At 48.6% G+C, this 16,505-nt stretch overlaps 1 protein-coding gene across 4 annotated transcripts in view; it reads left to right on the top strand.

Moving 5' to 3' along the window:
• Slc39a14 (solute carrier family 39 member 14) overlaps positions 1-16,201 on the top strand; it is a 48,080-nt gene extending 31,879 nt beyond the window's left edge. For 2 of the 4 annotated variants that reach the window (XM_029541525.1, XM_029541526.1), the window contains exons 2-9: positions 655-933; positions 2,951-3,137; positions 3,743-3,912; positions 8,893-9,012; positions 9,566-9,754; positions 9,865-10,072; positions 11,006-11,190; positions 13,020-16,201. In XM_029541525.1, coding sequence (XP_029397385.1) covers positions 670-933; positions 2,951-3,137; positions 3,743-3,912; positions 8,893-9,012; positions 9,566-9,754; positions 9,865-10,072; positions 11,006-11,190; positions 13,020-13,166 — 1,470 coding nt within the window. In that variant the 5' untranslated portion in view covers positions 655-669 and the 3' untranslated portion in view covers positions 13,167-16,201. Of the gene's footprint in view, positions 1-654; positions 934-2,950; positions 3,138-3,742; positions 3,913-5,927; positions 6,098-8,892; positions 9,013-9,565; positions 9,755-9,864; positions 10,073-11,005; positions 11,191-13,019 lie in introns of all 4 variants that reach the window. The other 2 variants (XM_021203501.2, XM_029541524.1) reach the window with 2 other exon arrangements.
• Positions 16,202-16,505: the final 304 nt, after the last annotated feature.

The raw sequence follows: 16,505 nt of genomic DNA, 5'->3' as shown, positions 1-16,505 counted from the left end.
AAATGATAACAATAATACATTTTTAGCACAATATTTTTATTAGCACAATGAAATTCACTACACACAGTGTTAGTTTCATTAAGACATTTTTATATGTGTATACTGTACATTCTGATCTTATTCAGTCTCCAGTACCCTCACCCTCCTGTCTCATTCCTGCTGATTCCGCTCTCTTCCCAGGGATCTAGGGGAGTGTGTGTATGTGTGTGTGTGTGTGTGTGTGTGTGTGTGTGTGTGTGTTAGAGTTAGTTTTGACTTAGTGAGTTTCTTTCTGGTTACCTGACACAGGCTTAACAACTCTACTTCCCCTTTTAGGAGGAACAGGTTCCTACATAGCCCAAGCTCACTGTGTGGCTGAAACTGGCCTTGAACTCCTGATCCTCCTGACTCTTCCTCCTAGGTGTTAGGAGACTTGTACCCCAGAGCCCAGCACGCCTTTTTTCTTGTTGTCTTACCCCTTCAGCAGAAGGAGTCCTCCCAAGCCAAGTAGAGCATGTAGAGACAGGGGCTAAGTCAGATCTTGATGCTCATCCTACTCAGAGTCCGAGGGGGGAGGGGAGCCCTTGCCCTTGGCTTGGGGTGGTGAGTTGACATTTACTTGAATGTGGGAGCAGAGAGAGAGAGACCTCGACTTCACTTGGCTTTGTGTTCTAGGTATCCGTGGTCACCATGAAGCGGCTGCACCCAGCCCTCCCTAGCTGCCTTCTGTTGGTGCTGTTTGGTATATGGAGAACTGCCCCCCAGACTCATGCCTCGTCTGCTGGCCTGCCACCCCTCAGTGCCACCTCCTTCCTGGAAGATCTCATGGATCGCTATGGAAAGAATGACAGCCTTACCCTGACACAGCTGAAGTCCCTGCTGGACCACCTGCATGTGGGAGTGGGCCGGGATAATGTTTCCCATCCCAAGGAAGGACCCAGGAACCTCTCCACGGTAAGGCTCCTCTCCGTCAACACTGCTGGACACAGAGTGACCCACAGCTTGGTCAGGGGAAGCAGGTAGACCCTGGTGGCAGTCAGCTCCCATCTTCACTGGGGTCAGCATATTCTTCATCCCCAGGGAAGCTTCCCAAGTACCTGCAGGGTGTGTTGTGCTCTCACAAAGGGTTAAGAAGAGGGTCCTCAGTCCCCAGACAGTATTGCAGCTGCACCTGGGTCACTGCTGGTGATCCATGGCTCTCAGGAGAGCATGTCCAGTAGAGTTTACTGTTCTCACACTGTGCCAGACGCGTCTCCTAATCCCCTCAGAAGCAGGAAGAATTGTTTTTCTGGGGAGTGGTTTCACGGGGGTTCTTGGGATGGGGGCCAAGACTCTAGTCTCAGGGTTTCACTAGTCCAGTCTCCAGTCTCATCTGAAATGTTCTTCCATCCCGTCTTCTGCTATTCGGGTCTGGGGCTGTTTGTGGCAGCCCAGGAGTGGTCAGCCTGCAGAGTCCTTCTGTTCTGTTTTGTCCCTCACACTGAGCATCATGGGAAGTGGAGAACCAGGGTTAGGGACCTCAGTGATTAAAGAGCAGCGGCTGCTCCTGAGGAGGACCCATATACCGGGTTGAGTTGAGGGGCTCAGCTAGCTGGGATAAAAACGAAGTACCACATTTTGTGGAGTGCACTGTAATTATGGGGTTCTCCTTTGAGAGAGGGACGTTGAGGTTCATGTGCATGAGGTATGCTGAAGCCACACCCTGAAGGATAAATAGGCTGGGGCTGAAAGGAGAAAAGTGGTCGGGGCACTGTGCATTGCATGCATGCAGAGCTGCTCAACTGTGACAAGTGTCAGCATCACTGGGGAGGCTGAGTGCCACGTGGGCAGTGGGTGAGTGGCAGGCTGAGTTCAGAGGACTTGCATGTGGGCCTTAGGGACTGTAGCAGTGTTCTGGGTCGGCAGAACTAAAAGCCAATATTGTCAGTAATCCCAGGGGGGGCTGACTCGAAGAGGTGGACCCTGGTAAAACCACCCTCAGAGAAGGGCTGTGGTTTATGCGACTAAAACACAATGAGAAGAATGTGGGCTGGGGAGATGTCTCAGCGATAAGAGCCCTTGCTTTGAAAGCGTGAGGACCCAAGTTTGAATCCACAGCACCCAGGTAAAGGCTGGGCAGCCATCCATACCTCTAATCCCGGTGCTGTGTCTTATTGGCTGCAGGCCTAGTTCCAGGCACAATGAGAGACACTGTCTCGAGGGAATGAGGCAGGGAGAGCAGTAGAACAGGACACCCTGTGTCCTCTCCTGGTCTCATGAATATGTGCATACGTCATACACGCACACGCGCTCTCAATTTGACTTCCCATAATATGCAAGACTTCCTAAGGTCACAGGTGCCTGTGTCTTTTAACCAACACAGGTATCTATAATCTCCATTTTTAGTAGAATACCTCCCTGGGCTATTGTAAAGTGCAGCTAAATTGGCTTTCAGGTTTCCAGATGGAATCCTGTCTCTCTGAAACCACACCCTGGTCACATGATTAGAATCCTGTCCTCCACTGCCACCCCACCCCCCAGTAGCATTGGACCTAGGCCAGCACTCCTTTTACTGTATTCTTTTCTCACTTGGGGATGGGGTGCATGCTGGGGGTTGAGGGGGGGTTCCACTGAGCTGTGCAGACTAGATTTGAATTTGCTTTGCAGTTCAGACATTCTTCCTGCCTTGGCCACCCAAGTAGCCAAGATTAAGGTTCCCCTTGGAATCGTCCCCCAAACCTCTTTCTATAACCAGATTATAGTTGTGTGCCCTAAGCACTCACTATGGCTGATCTGAGATCCAAACCAGGCTTTCAAGTGTGGGGCTTTCCTGACTCTCATCCCTGGAGACTCCGGATTCTCTGCAGTGTGGCTGTGGCTGTTTTCTCTTTATTTCTCAGGGGGTTGAGTTCCCTCCAGGGTAGAGTCGTGCAGGGCAGGGCGGGGCGGGAATTAAGGATTCTAAGAACCCTTCTGCCCCTCCTGGTTTCAGTGCTTTAGCTCTAGAGCCCTCTTTGTGGCCCACAACTTGAGCGAGCGATCTCAGATCGGGATGAGTGAGTTCCAGGAGTTCTGCCCCACCATCCTCCAGCAGCTGGATTCCCAGGCCTGCACCTCAGAAAACCAGAAGTCTGAGGAAAATGAACAGACAGAGGAGGGGAAGCCAAGTGCCATTGAAGGTATGCACAGACTGGATTGGGGCGATGGTGGATAGTGATGATGGACACATGTACTCAGACTGTTACACACATCACCAGACCCTGGGTGGGCTGCCTGGTGAGCACTGGGTGGACTGGACCCTGGCCAGCATGTGAATATGGGTTTGTTTGTTTTTTTTACTCACCCTTTGTTTTCATTAAACTGTAAGAGTGCCAATCTTTATGACCTCCTTTGGCTACTTCATTCCCCACCCCATGCCCCCCACCCACACTGCCTCTTAGTACCTCCCCTCTACCTAGAGGGGACTCACCCTGTCAGAGTAAGTCCTTGATTGCCTTTCTAAAGTCCTATATAGAGCCAGCAAGGGCTACTAGACCTGCCCTGTGTCACCATCATAAGTACACATACTGTCTTAACTCATCTCATGGTACTCCGCCATGTTGAGTCTCTTCCTCTGAAGGGTTAGCTGCTCAGATAGCAACCTCGACCTTGCTTCCCGAGGCTTCCCTAACATGAGATGGAGGCAGCAGACCTTTCCTAATGCCGGATCTCTGTGCCTACCTCACCGTCGGCAGCGTTACTCCCTCAGTAATGGAGGCCCTCATCTGTTCTTGTTCCTCCACAGTGTGGGGCTTTGGCTTCCTCAGTGTCTCACTGATTAACCTGGCCTCTCTCCTGGGAGTCCTGGTCCTGCCGTGCACAGAGAAAGCGTTTTTCAGCCGTGTGCTCACTTACTTCATCGCCCTGTCCATTGGAACGCTGCTCTCTAACGCCCTTTTCCAGCTCATCCCAGAGGTGCAGTAGAAACAGGCGCGCGTTCACTTTTCCTGGGCTGCCACAGCCCAGTCCCCCTCGGGCTGACATTCTCCCTCTGTGTTCTAAGGCCCCCAATAATTGCCACCTGAAAAATGAATTGACTCTTTATATCAGGGGTCCAATAACTTCTCTCATGCCTCTGTTCGCTCAAGTTGGCCTCTGGCCTCTTCGGGTGACATCAGATGCAAGGTTCTAAAACATTTGTGCCCCCTTTGGGGGAATCTTTTGACTCCATTCCAGAGCCTCGATTTATAGGAGTCCAAAGCACTCCACTTGCCAGGCAGGAGCTGACAATTAAGGGAAATCTTGGGGGTGCTCGTGTGTGGACTCCAGTTGATCCTCAATGACGTGTGAGGCAGAGGGAGGGAGGTCACTCAGGGAACTGGCCTCAAATGGTGTGATCCTGGTTTTAATTAAGGCAGCTGTGGCAGCTCACGCCTGCAGTTGCAGCACTTGAAAATCTGAGGCAGGAGGATCACAGCTTGGGCAGCTTAAGAAATAGGTTGTTCCCACCAAAACCAAACCAAACCAAAAATAAAACAAAAAAACAAAACAAAAAAAACAAACACAGTACAAGAGAAGCTCATTCGTTTGTGCCTTGCATCCTGATCTTTCCCGGATAGGTCTGACTTTCTGGTCCACTCACCTGACTGTTTTTAAATGTTCAATAATTCTGTTTTTTAATCGCCATCACTGAGGAGCTGCAAAAATAAGACCCAAGTTGAGAGTCTGCCCAGCTGTTCAGCACAGGCACACACCACTGTTGGAGAAGTACCATGTAGCTACCTGGTTGGCCACTTTGGTGCTATGAGATCTTTTATAAAGGCTCACATCATTGGCTTTTTTGGCCCTCCTCAACCAAGAGGTTAACTGAGGAGAGCTTCTCTCTGAGATGTCAGGGCTCCCCCGCTCCTTTTCATCATGAGAGAAGAACTGAATTAAGGCTAGCTCCCTTGTTTGTCCCAAAAGAGGCCTCACCTTGGGCTATTTTTTTCAGCTCCAGCCATTGAATTTACTAATTTTTTTTTTTTTTTTTAAGGATTTGAAATGAAATGTTTTATTGCTTGTTTGACTGACATACAAGGGTTGTCATCCTGGTACAGTTCTGTACTGTCCCCTCACAACCCAGAGTGCGTCACTTTGGAAAATGCATTTGAGATTAATTTTTATAACGAGTTGGTCTTGGAACTCTGCTTTCTACCCCAGGTCCCTCAAAGCAAATGGGGACAAACACGGCTGCTCAGAAACCGACTCTGACCGGCGCAGCCTGCTCGGTGACCTTCCCGTCCCGTGCACAGCTCTGTTCTTGTTTCTTTCACAAAGCAAATGATCCTTGGGTAGTGTCACACGCGCCACTGTGATGTGGCTTAAATAGGCACAAGGAGAGCCAGTGACACACCAAACCTTGTCTTCCCACTTGCTCTGGTGTCCTGTTAAAAGACCTTGAGTCCGAAGTCTGTGCCTGACCTGAGCACGTGCTGAATTCGTGTGTGCAATGAGGCAGTAGCCTGCCCTGTTTGCCAGTCACACCAGCTGGCAGGTATGACCCAGGCCACCTCGGGAGCAGGGGCAGTAGTCACGGGGTTCCAAGACCACCTCAGATTCCTCCTCATACCTCCTGCACTGATTGAAGGAAATTGCATCAGACCCAAATCACTAACAAATCTCTCCTATTTCTCTCTCTCTCTCTCTCTCTCTCTCTCTCTCTCTCTCTCTCTCTCTCTCTCTCGCTCGCTCTCGCTCTCCTCACCTTCTCTTCCTCTCTCACTCCTCTCTATTTTTGATGTAGTAGCTGCTGTGGCTCCTCCTCTTGCTCCAGCACTTTGAAATAAATCNTCTCTCTCTCTCTCTCTCTCTCTCTCTCTCTCTCTCTCTCTCCCTACTTGTCTCTGGTCTTTCTTTTTGGGTTCCTTCGTTCATACCCACAATTCTCCTGTCCACCTCCTTTCCCTCATGGTGGTTGCCTTGCTCCCTGTCCTGGGTTGGGCTGGCAGTATGGGGGTACGGTTTCCTCTGCGTTACCGTCATCTCCCTCTGCTCCCTCATGGGGGCCAGCGTGGTGCCCTTCATGAAGAAGACTTTTTACAAGAGGCTGCTGCTCTACTTCATAGCCTTGGCGATTGGAACCCTCTACTCCAACGCCCTCTTCCAGCTCATCCCAGAGGTATGACAAGCTGCAGCGCTCTCACCAGAGCACCCCTATCAGCTAGGGGGCAATAGGCACAGTGGGGGGAGCCTCTATGTACATGGAAGGCACAGAGACTGGCCCCCAAGAGTCCTTTGTTTGGAAAGGAAAGCTAGGACCAAGCTAAGCGAGATTTAAGGGTTAGGTTGAAATCCCATCCTTAGGCAGACCCCACACCTGGACCAGCCATTCACTTCTCTGTTCTTTGTATACAGATGATAAACAATAGGCTGACTCTCAAAGGCATATGGGTGCCTCCAAAAGGCTGGGACTGTAGAGTGAAACGCCAGTGTAACTTGGCACTGAAGAGATGGCTCAGCTGGTTCCATTCGCAGCACCCACAGGGAGCTTACAAACTCTAACTCCAGTTCCAGATGATCTCATGCCCTGTTGTGGCCTCTGCAGGCAGCAGGCACACACACAGACACACACACAGACACACACACACACACAGTGCACACATGTACCTGCTACACATAGGTAGAAGACAAGCAAGCTCGATTAGCTCTGACTCTCAGTGTGGGGCTTTAATTTAGAAAAGCAAACCACAGCGAAATCCACAGTTCTCAGTAAAAACCCAGCTCTTCGATAGGGAGTTTGAGGGCAAAGGAAATCCAGAGGAAGCAGGACATCTGTGGCACCTTCATGGTGGGTGACCTTCCACAGGAGAGAAGGGAGCCACTGTTTTGAAGCCAGTGTAGTCCTCCTCTGCTTTGGAGAGGCCCTAGTGATTTCGAGAAATCTCTTCAGTGGACCTGCTAATTATAATAAGCACAATGCATTTCACTGCGGGTGGTCTGACAAGCCTGTGCAAAGGCAAGAGCCAATCTTACATGCTTCTGAGAACACTGTTTTCTACAGTATTGTTTTGTGTTCTTGGTGGAGCAATTGTGACGACTGTTAAATGAATCATGGCTCTCCCCCCTCCCACACCCTTCCCTCACGTCCCCAGAGTCTGACCTGCATGAATGTCCACTGCCCTAAGCTCAGGTCTAATGAGTCCTGTGCTCTTGAATCCCGCCTCACCTACTGGCTCTTCTTCACTTTTTCCCAGGGCGCACCTCTTCTCCAGAAGAGCTGACCTGCAAGCAGGGCTCCTTTAGCATTTGCCCTCCTGGTCTCTTAGAGGCCGAGGCTAGAGGGCTGGGAGCCTGCTGCCTTAAACTGCAGGAAGAGAAATGTCTGCCCTTGAAGTCAATTGGGGTTCTCCTTCAGGAGGGTTAGCTCTTGTCTCTGCCCTGTTCCCAAGAGACCTGGAGTATATTTTTTGAGATAATCTCACCTCATGGTCTCAGACCTGCTGTCTTCCTGCCTCCGCCTCCAAAGTACTGGGAATTGAGCCTGTTTTCTGTTAGAAATGACACAAACAGGTCATTGGACACTTGGCACCATAAACCAGGAGCCAGACTTAGGACAGCTCTCTGGCTATTCCCATCTTCTGTGTCGATAAATCCTTTTACCCTTCCTTACTTAAGTGAAATTTCCAGAAAGAACTCAGAGCAGTATACCCTCCCCACCAGCCCATTCTTTTCAAAAATATTTTTATTCTGTTCTAGAGAAATGGAACCTTTGTTGGACAGGCTGGCCTCAGAGTCCCAGGGTCCTCCCACCTCCTCCTCCGGAGTTCGGGAAACTGCAGGCTTGTGGAACTAGGCCTGGCCTTTATCCACCCCAAGATGCCGGCAGGGACAGAGCCTGCTTTTTTTGGTTTGTGGTCCTTTCAAGGTTCTGTGGTCAGGGCGATGCTGCAATTCTTGCTGTGGAACTGGAATGGATTTTCTCCTTTTAGCAATCGTAACTAAACCACTTCCCATTGTGTTTACGGGCAGATGAACTGGGGACAGTAGATGAGGCAAAAATAAACGCAGGTGGCCTCCCTTTAAACGTGCTATTTGCTGACTAAGTGCTTATGTGGCTAAGTACTAACAGCGATTAAGGCAGTGTTCTCATTAAAAGGAGACAACCAGTTTTTAATCCCCAGAGCTCGGGAGGTAGAGGCAGGCTGGCCTCTGTGAGTCTGAGGACAGCCTGGTCTATGTAATAAGTGTAGTAGGACCTAGTCAAAAAGAAAAGAAAAAGACTGGGGAGGCAGAAGCAGGCTGATTTCTGAGTTCAAGGCCAGCCTGGACTACAAAGTGAGTTCCAGGACAGCCAGGGCTATACAGAGAAACCCTGTCTCGAAAAAAACAAAAACAAAAACAAAAAAAAAATAAAGAAAGAAAGAAAAGAAAAGAAAAGAAAAGAAAGCAAGCAAGCCAACTGGCCATGGTAGTTCCTGAGGCCCTGAATGCTTGCTGCTCTTCCTGAGGCCCAGAGTTTGGCTCCCAGGGTGCACATGGCTCCTGGGTGCCTACAGCTCCAGATTCAGGTGAACTGGCACCCTCTTCTGGCCTCCTCGGCCACCTACATGCATATTCGCAAACACACACTTTCACACATAAATAAAAATTAAGTAAACATAAAATACATATAATGAAACCCTGAGGGCTGGAGATGTAGCTTAGTGCTACGGTGATTGCCGAGCAAACCTAAGGTCCTGGATCCAATCGCCCTGGATCAGGAAATCCTAAAGCCAGCCTGCCTTTTGTATCCGAAGAGAATATGCAGGCACCCAGGCTAGTGCTGGCGAGTCCGGGGAGTGCAGAGGCTAGGTTTCTGCTGGCAGGAGAATGGGCGGCCAGCAGAGCCTCTTTCCCAGAGTGGAGAGTGGTAAGGAGAGGAGAGCTGCTGACGGCTTGTGTATGTAAACTCATTCCGTTTTCCTGTGCCCACAGGCTTTTGGCTTCAACCCTCAGGACAATTATGTCTCCAAGTCTGCAGTAGTGTTTGGGGGTTTCTACCTTTTCTTTTTCACAGAAAAGATCCTGAAGATGCTCCTGAAGCAGAAAAACGAGGTGAGGCCCAGTTCTTAGTGATGAGCTGTCTAGCAGAAGACTTTAACTTCAGAAAGAAAAAAAAAAGTGCTGACATGGGTTGGTGGGGTGTAGCAGCACATGACGGTGCGTGATGGGCAAGCCTGGCATTCTCTCTATAGAGGACAGTAAAAGAGGTTGGGTTACAAACATCCAGGAACAGCTTTGACGGGTGTAGCTCCAATAAGAGGCCTCCTGTAGTTGACATGGGGTCACTGCCTGTTAGAGTTGAATAAAGTGGCCATCTTAAAGGAGCAACCTAAGTACTTAGAGTAGCGGTCACCTCACTGGATTGGGTGACGGCAGGGTACTTCTTTGTCTACTAGAAAGTCCCTGTCTTTGTATGTGTTGCCACAATTTCTCCACATCCCTGTGTGTGGCCTGCTGGGTTTCCTTGGATACAGGAATAAGATCTTCCCGGCCTTGGCGTGCTTCCTCCAAGTGGTGGGCGCCGGGTTGGGCTGGGCTGGACTGGGTTGAGCTGGGCTGGGCTGGTGGTTTTGATCAGTAACACTGCTCGCTCTTCCTACCCTAGCACCATCATGGCCATAACCATTTTACCTCCGAGACACTTCCTTCCAAGAAGGACCAGGAGGAGGGTGTGACGGAGAAGCTACAGAACGGGGACCTGGATCACATGATCCCTCAGCACTGCAGCGGCGAGCTGGATGGCAAGGTGCCTGGCACGGACGAGAAGGTCATCGTCAACTCCATGTCTGTGCAGGTCAGCAGCCATGAGTGTCCCCTGGGGAGCCTCGACGCAGCAGCCATGGCCTTTGTGAGTCTAGCTTACTGTGGTTTACCTAAAGTTCACTGGTATGTCCTTTCTCCTAGGACCTGCAGGCGTCCCAGAGTGCTTGCTACTGGCTCAAGGGGGTCCGCTACTCTGATATCGGGACCTTGGCCTGGATGATCACCCTGAGCGACGGGCTCCACAATTTCATCGATGGCCTGGCTATTGGTGCCTCCTTCACTGTGTCTGTCTTCCAAGGCATCAGCACGTCAGTGGCCATTCTCTGTGAGGAATTCCCTCACGAGCTGGGTGAGTGCTTAGCCCCTGGCCCTGTGTTCCAGCTGTCTCAGTTTTTGTCTGAGACACGGAGACACCCTTTGCGCACCTCATCCCTGCTGCCCCTCCCTCCTCCACAGCACTCACTGAATTAATGCCCTGTCTCGATAACTCTGGAATTACAACAGTTGAGTGGAGCGTAGCTTAGAGTGAAGGAGGTTCTTACAGGGAGATTTTTATCCCGTGAGTCCTGTGTCCTGTGGCTTAATTTTCCCACCTGTATAGCGTGATTAATACCCGCACCTGCCTTTTAGAATCATCAAGGGGATTATAGGCAAACAGATGTTGAGAAGGACTTACCAAGTGCCACACAGTATTGTGGATACTCAGTAAAGATCCCCTCTTATGTCCTACATCCTGCAGAAGCTAGAAATCTTGTCAAAGCATGTCATGTGAATGAAATGAAAAAGCCAGCGCCTAAGGGTGTGTGTAGTTTTATCAAGGGAGTCTAAGAAGCCATGACTCAGGACCCAGTGACAATGCAGGCTCCTAACTTTGGCATTTATTGGCTGGGCACTAATTTCTTCCTCTGTCAAGTCTGATCCTGGACATACCATCTGTTAGGAGAGAGGGAGCTATTTTCATTTCACCATCAGTCAAAAAAGAAGTGAGGCCGTTGCCAGTTGGTTATAGACATTTAAAGTCCTGTGGATTATTTTCAGCCTCTGTGTGGGGAGCAATGAGGCCGGTGCTGGTTACTTATGTACTTCCAGAAGCCTATGAGTGATTTGCAGCCCCTGTACTGGGAGGCCATGGCCAGGATTGGAAGATGGAGGTACCTTTAGCCCAGTACCACCTGAGAGTGGGATTTTCACCCACACGTGCTCCATCCGTAGCTGAAGCAGTCCCAGTCATTAGTGTTGTGCATCCTGACTCAGCCCTCTTCCTGTTCTCATCCTGTTGCAGGAGACTTTGTCATCCTGCTCAATGCTGGCATGAGCATCCAGCAGGCTCTCTTCTTCAACTTCCTCTCTGCCTGCTGCTGCTATTTGGGTCTGGCCTTTGGCATCCTGGCTGGCAGCCACTTCTCTGCAAACTGGATTTTTGCGCTGGCTGGAGGAATGTTCTTGTATATTGCCCTAGCCGATATGGTAAGTGCCGGGGTTTGCCGTTGCCTCTTGGACAGGAGGGCAGCTAAAGGCCACACGTTAGGGAGTGTTTATTTTTTAATTCTTTACATTGATATGTGTGTAGATGCGTGTGTTAATTCTCATTGGAAATAACTTGTGGGACTTGGTTTCCTTTATGTCATGGCTTCCTAAGATGGGACTAGGCACCTAATGCTCTGCCACATGGGGCCATCTGGCCAGCCCAGGATTTTGTTTTTAATATTGGCTTTATTGAAGCCTCTTTCACACTCCACCCAGTTCACTGATTTTAAGAAGTAACAGTTCTGGGTTAGAGAGATGGCTCAGCTGTTAAGAGCACCGGATGCTCTTGAAGAGAACCCAGGTTTGGTTCCTAGCTACCGTTCCAGGGGATCCTACTTCTTGTGCTCCACAAGGGCCCAAGCATCCGTAGGTACACAGACACAGAGGCAGCTAGAGCACCTACATACAGCATATACACATCGAATACATTTTTTAAATCTAAAATGATATAATAATCTGACCTTTTCAATGCAGCATTCAGTGTTTTTGTTTGGGTTTGTTTGAGACAAGAGTCTCACTCTGTAGCCCAGGCTAGCCTCAAAGTCATTGCAGCCCTGCCCCCACGCACCAGATGCTGGGCAGACAGGTGTTAACTACTATACCCAGAAATCATTGGGTTTTAAAGGGAGAACTTTGGTTTCTCTATTAGCATTTCATTATAGAAAACTGACCATACTCAGTGTAGGGGCCTTATTGCAATTTGATGGAAAAGGTGTGCTATGTAGACAGAAAGAAAAGAGGGAATGAGGGGAAAAAAAGGGCATTACTTAGACCCTTGTCTACCACAAGTTAATGGTAACCTTACGGATGTCTTTTAAGTTTTAACTTTAAGAAGTTCATATATGAGTGTTATATTTATATCATTTACCTCCTTCCCCCTCCCAACTCCTCCTGTGTCCCCCCTACCGCCCTGCTCCCTCTCAGATGCATAGAGTCTTTTCTCTGTATTATTGAGAGATATAAGAATAGACATATAGGGCTGGCGAGATGGCTCAGCGGGTAAGAGGACTGACTGCTCTTCTGAAGGTCCTGAGTTCAAATCCCAGCAACCACATGGTGGCTCACAATCACCTGTAATGAAACCTGACTCCCTTTCCTGGTGTGTCTGAAGACAGCTACGGTGACTTATATATAGTAATAAATAAATCTTTGGGTCAGAGCAAGCAGGGACTGAGTGAGCAGAGTTGACTGGAATAAGCAGAGGTCCTAAAAAATTCAATTCCCAACAACCACATGAAGGCTTACGACCATCTGTACAGCTACAGTGTGATCATGTACATAAAATAAATAATAAAAGTCTTTAAAAAAAGAATACACACACACACACACACACACACACACACATATACAAACTTCTGAGTCCATTTGGTGTTCCTTGTCTGTACATATATACTGGATACCCAATCAGGGAGCTTATCCTTGAGGAAGACTGGTTTCTCTGCATCTGAGTAGTCATTAATTGTCTATAACTCTTCATTTAGGGGCGGGGCTTTGTGAGGCTTCCTCAGCCCACACTTGCACATTAGCTGGTGTCTGCATTGTTTGGGTCTTGTTTTGGCAGCCATATTGTTGAGAGCTACAGAGAATGGTCAAAGATAATACCCCGCTGTGACCTCTCCTAACCCCAGAAAAGTCTCCAGAACTTCCAAAAACATCCTTCCAAAAACACGGCCTGCCACTTGAGAACCAGACATGTGAAATTGTCCCAATTACCGTGATGGGGACGGTGTTAACAGAATCTATAACTCGCTTTTTCTCTTCTTTCTCAGTTCCCTGAGATGAATGAAGTCTGCCAGGAGGACGAGAAGAAAGACAGCTTTTTGGTCCCCTTTGTCATCCAGAATCTTGGCCTCCTAACCGGCTTCTCCATTATGCTGGTCCTCACAATGTATTCAGGGCAGATTCAGATCGGGTAGGACCCTGCCAGTGGGAAGCCAGTGGCATTGGACATCGGGCTCTGGGCCCCCATCTGGTCCCTGGCCCGAGGACTCAGCATCCACGAAGCATCATGGGAAAGGCAGCTCTTTAAACCCTGGCACAAACTGTCTGCCTGCATGCAGACATCAGCTGTCTCAAATGCTCTGTCCTAGGAAGAAGCTGCCCTGGGAATCTCTAGATAGTGCCTCGAACCGTTGTCTCCTGACCCTTTCCACTGATGGTTCTGGAACTGAAATGCCACATGTAGGACATGCTTCCCTTTTCCTTCTGGTCACCCTCCTCCCTTTCTCTTGGAAGAAGCACTGAGAGATGTGGAATCTTTTGCAATGTAAAAACGAAGCCAGTGGTCATGGTTTGATTAGAAATATCAGTGTGACTCCCAGCTTTGGGGCCTGTGATTCTAAATGTGTGTACCCAGGATTTCAGGTCGGTCCATCTTGGCATGGGTTCTCATGTTTTTACAGAGAAGAGGGCAGAAGACAAGGCTCCTGTGTTTTTCAGTCTGTTAACTCTTCTCTGATGAGTGTGGCAGGCAGAGGGGCAGAGGATTGCCTGAGTGAGGAGGATGTAGAACAAGTGATGGATGTCCTGTCTCCGTGATACTAGGTTTCCACCAGGATGCTGTGTGCGTGTTGCTTGCAGCATCTGGAGTCACACAATCATCCAGGGAGCCACTGTGGACATTCTCTGGAGTGGCAGGAGGTCCGCTGAATCAGTTGGTTTTGCCCTGATCCTCACGCCTTCCTATTGGCTTCCTTTGTCTAGTTAACTTTGTAGATGCCTCACTAGGATGCCTCACAGTCAGAGCACATTTAAAGGTGTTTGCATTAGGAAGGAAACTGCACAAATCAATCTCCCCTGGTCAAGACCTCTGTCCAGTAGAACCTGACTTATAAAACCGGCACACAGTTGTTTATGCCTTTTTATGACCAAGGTAATTGGGAATGGAGTCATTGCAGGCCAGACTTAGGACTTGCTAATTGCAGAAATAATAGTTGAATATCATGGGACTCTGGACCTTGAGGTCAAATCTTGAGGTCAGGACTGCAGATGTCATTGCTGCCGATGGATTTTAAAGGACACTGTCTAGCTACCACTTCCTTTCCAGTCCCAGACAACAAGATTGAATACTGAAAAAAAAAAAACAGATGCTTGACATTTCACACCACAAGCCAGCCTCAGGCGCTGTGCAGCCCCCTCCTCAGAACTCTGGCTTCCAGGGGAGCTAATCTCCAGGTTCACTAAGTGAATTAATTTTTTATTATCATATTGATACATGGATCCCTTAGCCACTTTGGGGAGCCAGTCTCTCCCGGAGCCTTTCTTAGTGGTGCCCACAGTCACAGCCCAGGAGCCATTGTTTGCATGACTTAGAGTACTGAATCATTGCCAATGCCGGAGTCTTTCTGTTCTTACCACAGGAAAACTGTCCATTAAAAGCAGCATATATATATATATATATATATATATATATATATATATATATATATATGCTTGTATGTGTGTGTGTTCATTCTTGTTTTTCTTGGGGAAACATGCTTGAAACCAGGAATCCTGAGAACACAACTGGGGAAAACATAGAAATTTGCTCAGTTTCTCTCCCTGGTCTTGCCTCTTACCTTTGAGAAAAGGCAGCAGGAAGAGGAACCTTCAGCAATCAAGGTACTAGATTGAAAGTCAGGACCAGGTCCTGGTAGGCTTAGGGTCCAGTTTTACCAAAGAACCAGTCCCTTCAATGTTAGAAGTTAAGCTTTATGTTACCGTCATGGTTGTTAGTGTTTGAAGGCCAGTCTCATCTTCTCTGTTTTATTTCTCCTACAACTGCTTCAGGAGGTAGCAGAAATTGACACTCAAAATGTAAGACTGAGCAGGCCATGTGGCTCGTACCTGTAATCTCAGCACCTAGGAGGCAGAGTCAGCAGGCTCAAGTTTTATACCAGCCTGGGCTTCATAGTGAAGAGCAGGCCAGTCTGGGCTACATAGCAAGCTCCGGTGTCAGCAAAACAAAATGAAGATAAAAACGTAAAATTTAAGATTGTAGGTCTGAGGGTGTGGCTCAGTGGTAGCACTTTTTTTTGTCCAGTGTGTATGTGACACCCTGAATGTCATTCCCAGCACCACCACAGCCCCTCCCCACAAAGGTTGAAAGATTCTGCTTTACCTAGTTCATGCATTATATTTCTAACTTTAGAAGCTTCCCCAGATCCTGTCCTTCCTTAAGTACCCTTCTGCTGGAGTAGGATGGTGGCTTAGTTTGTTTAAAAGAGCTTAAAAAGAGTCTTAAACATGAGATAGAGTGTCTGCCATGCACTCTTCCCATGAACTCAAGAACTTTGAGGAAATCCTGGGGCTTCTTCAGGGTGGAGGGCAGCATCAGTCAGACGCAGGTGGGCGTGGGAGCCACGCTCCAGTCGTCCAGCTGATTATCCATTGCTGTTGGCGACAGATTTGCCCCATGAGTTGAAAATGTGGCCATTGACCTTTTTTGACGTTTAAATGTTGAACTTGCTGTTTTAAGCATCTGTACATATAAGAGGTTGAAGGGGCTACAGGCCCTTAGCAGACACTTCTCCTCTGGCCTTACTGCCCATAGCTTCTGTTCCCTGTTAACATAGCAAGGAAAGTGCTTGTCACACAGAGGAGCCCTTGGGTTCTGTCACTGGAGCACCTCATCTCTGACCTCACCTTCAGTCCTCCATCCCTGCCCTCCAATACTTAGGGTCTGCAGGGGGAGCACTCCCCGGTACCCTTCACCTGGGTTTTAAAAGGCTTCTCTCTCTGGACCACCTAGGATCCAGTTTTAGTGAACCCTCTTCCAAAGAGATGCAGATAAGCTGGATGATTTTTTTGCATAAAGAAAGAGGATTTTACTCATAGTTCCCTTTACAGTTCCATCACAGTATTTTTTTAAATAACTCAGGTGTTATGAGAATTAGAAAATAAAATAATTTATGTCATGTGAACTGTAAATGTTTTATTTGTAAGATTCTATGAATAAAGCTATATTCTGTAATTGGTGAGAGTCCCAAGTGTCGTCTTGCTTCAGCCTTAGGAGCTGGGTCATACTAGTTGGTCATCAATGGGAGGAGAGGCCCTTGGTCCTGTAAAGGTTCTATGCCCCAGTATAGGGGAGTGCCAGGGCCAGAAAGCAGGAGTGGGTGAGGGTGAGTTGGTGCGCAGGGTGGGGTGGGGGGGAGGTAGGGGGGTTTTGGAGGGGAAACCTGGAAAGGAGATAACATTTGAAATGTAAATAAAATACCTAATTTAAATTTTTAAAAAAGAGTTGGCATAATGAAGACTCTTGGACACAAGGTGGC

This window comes from Mus pahari, chromosome 8 (genome assembly GCF_900095145.1).
Source record: "Mus pahari chromosome 8, PAHARI_EIJ_v1.1, whole genome shotgun sequence".
NCBI lineage: Eukaryota > Metazoa > Chordata > Mammalia > Rodentia > Muridae > Mus > Mus pahari.
This window is presented reverse-complemented; position numbering and strand designations above follow the sequence as displayed.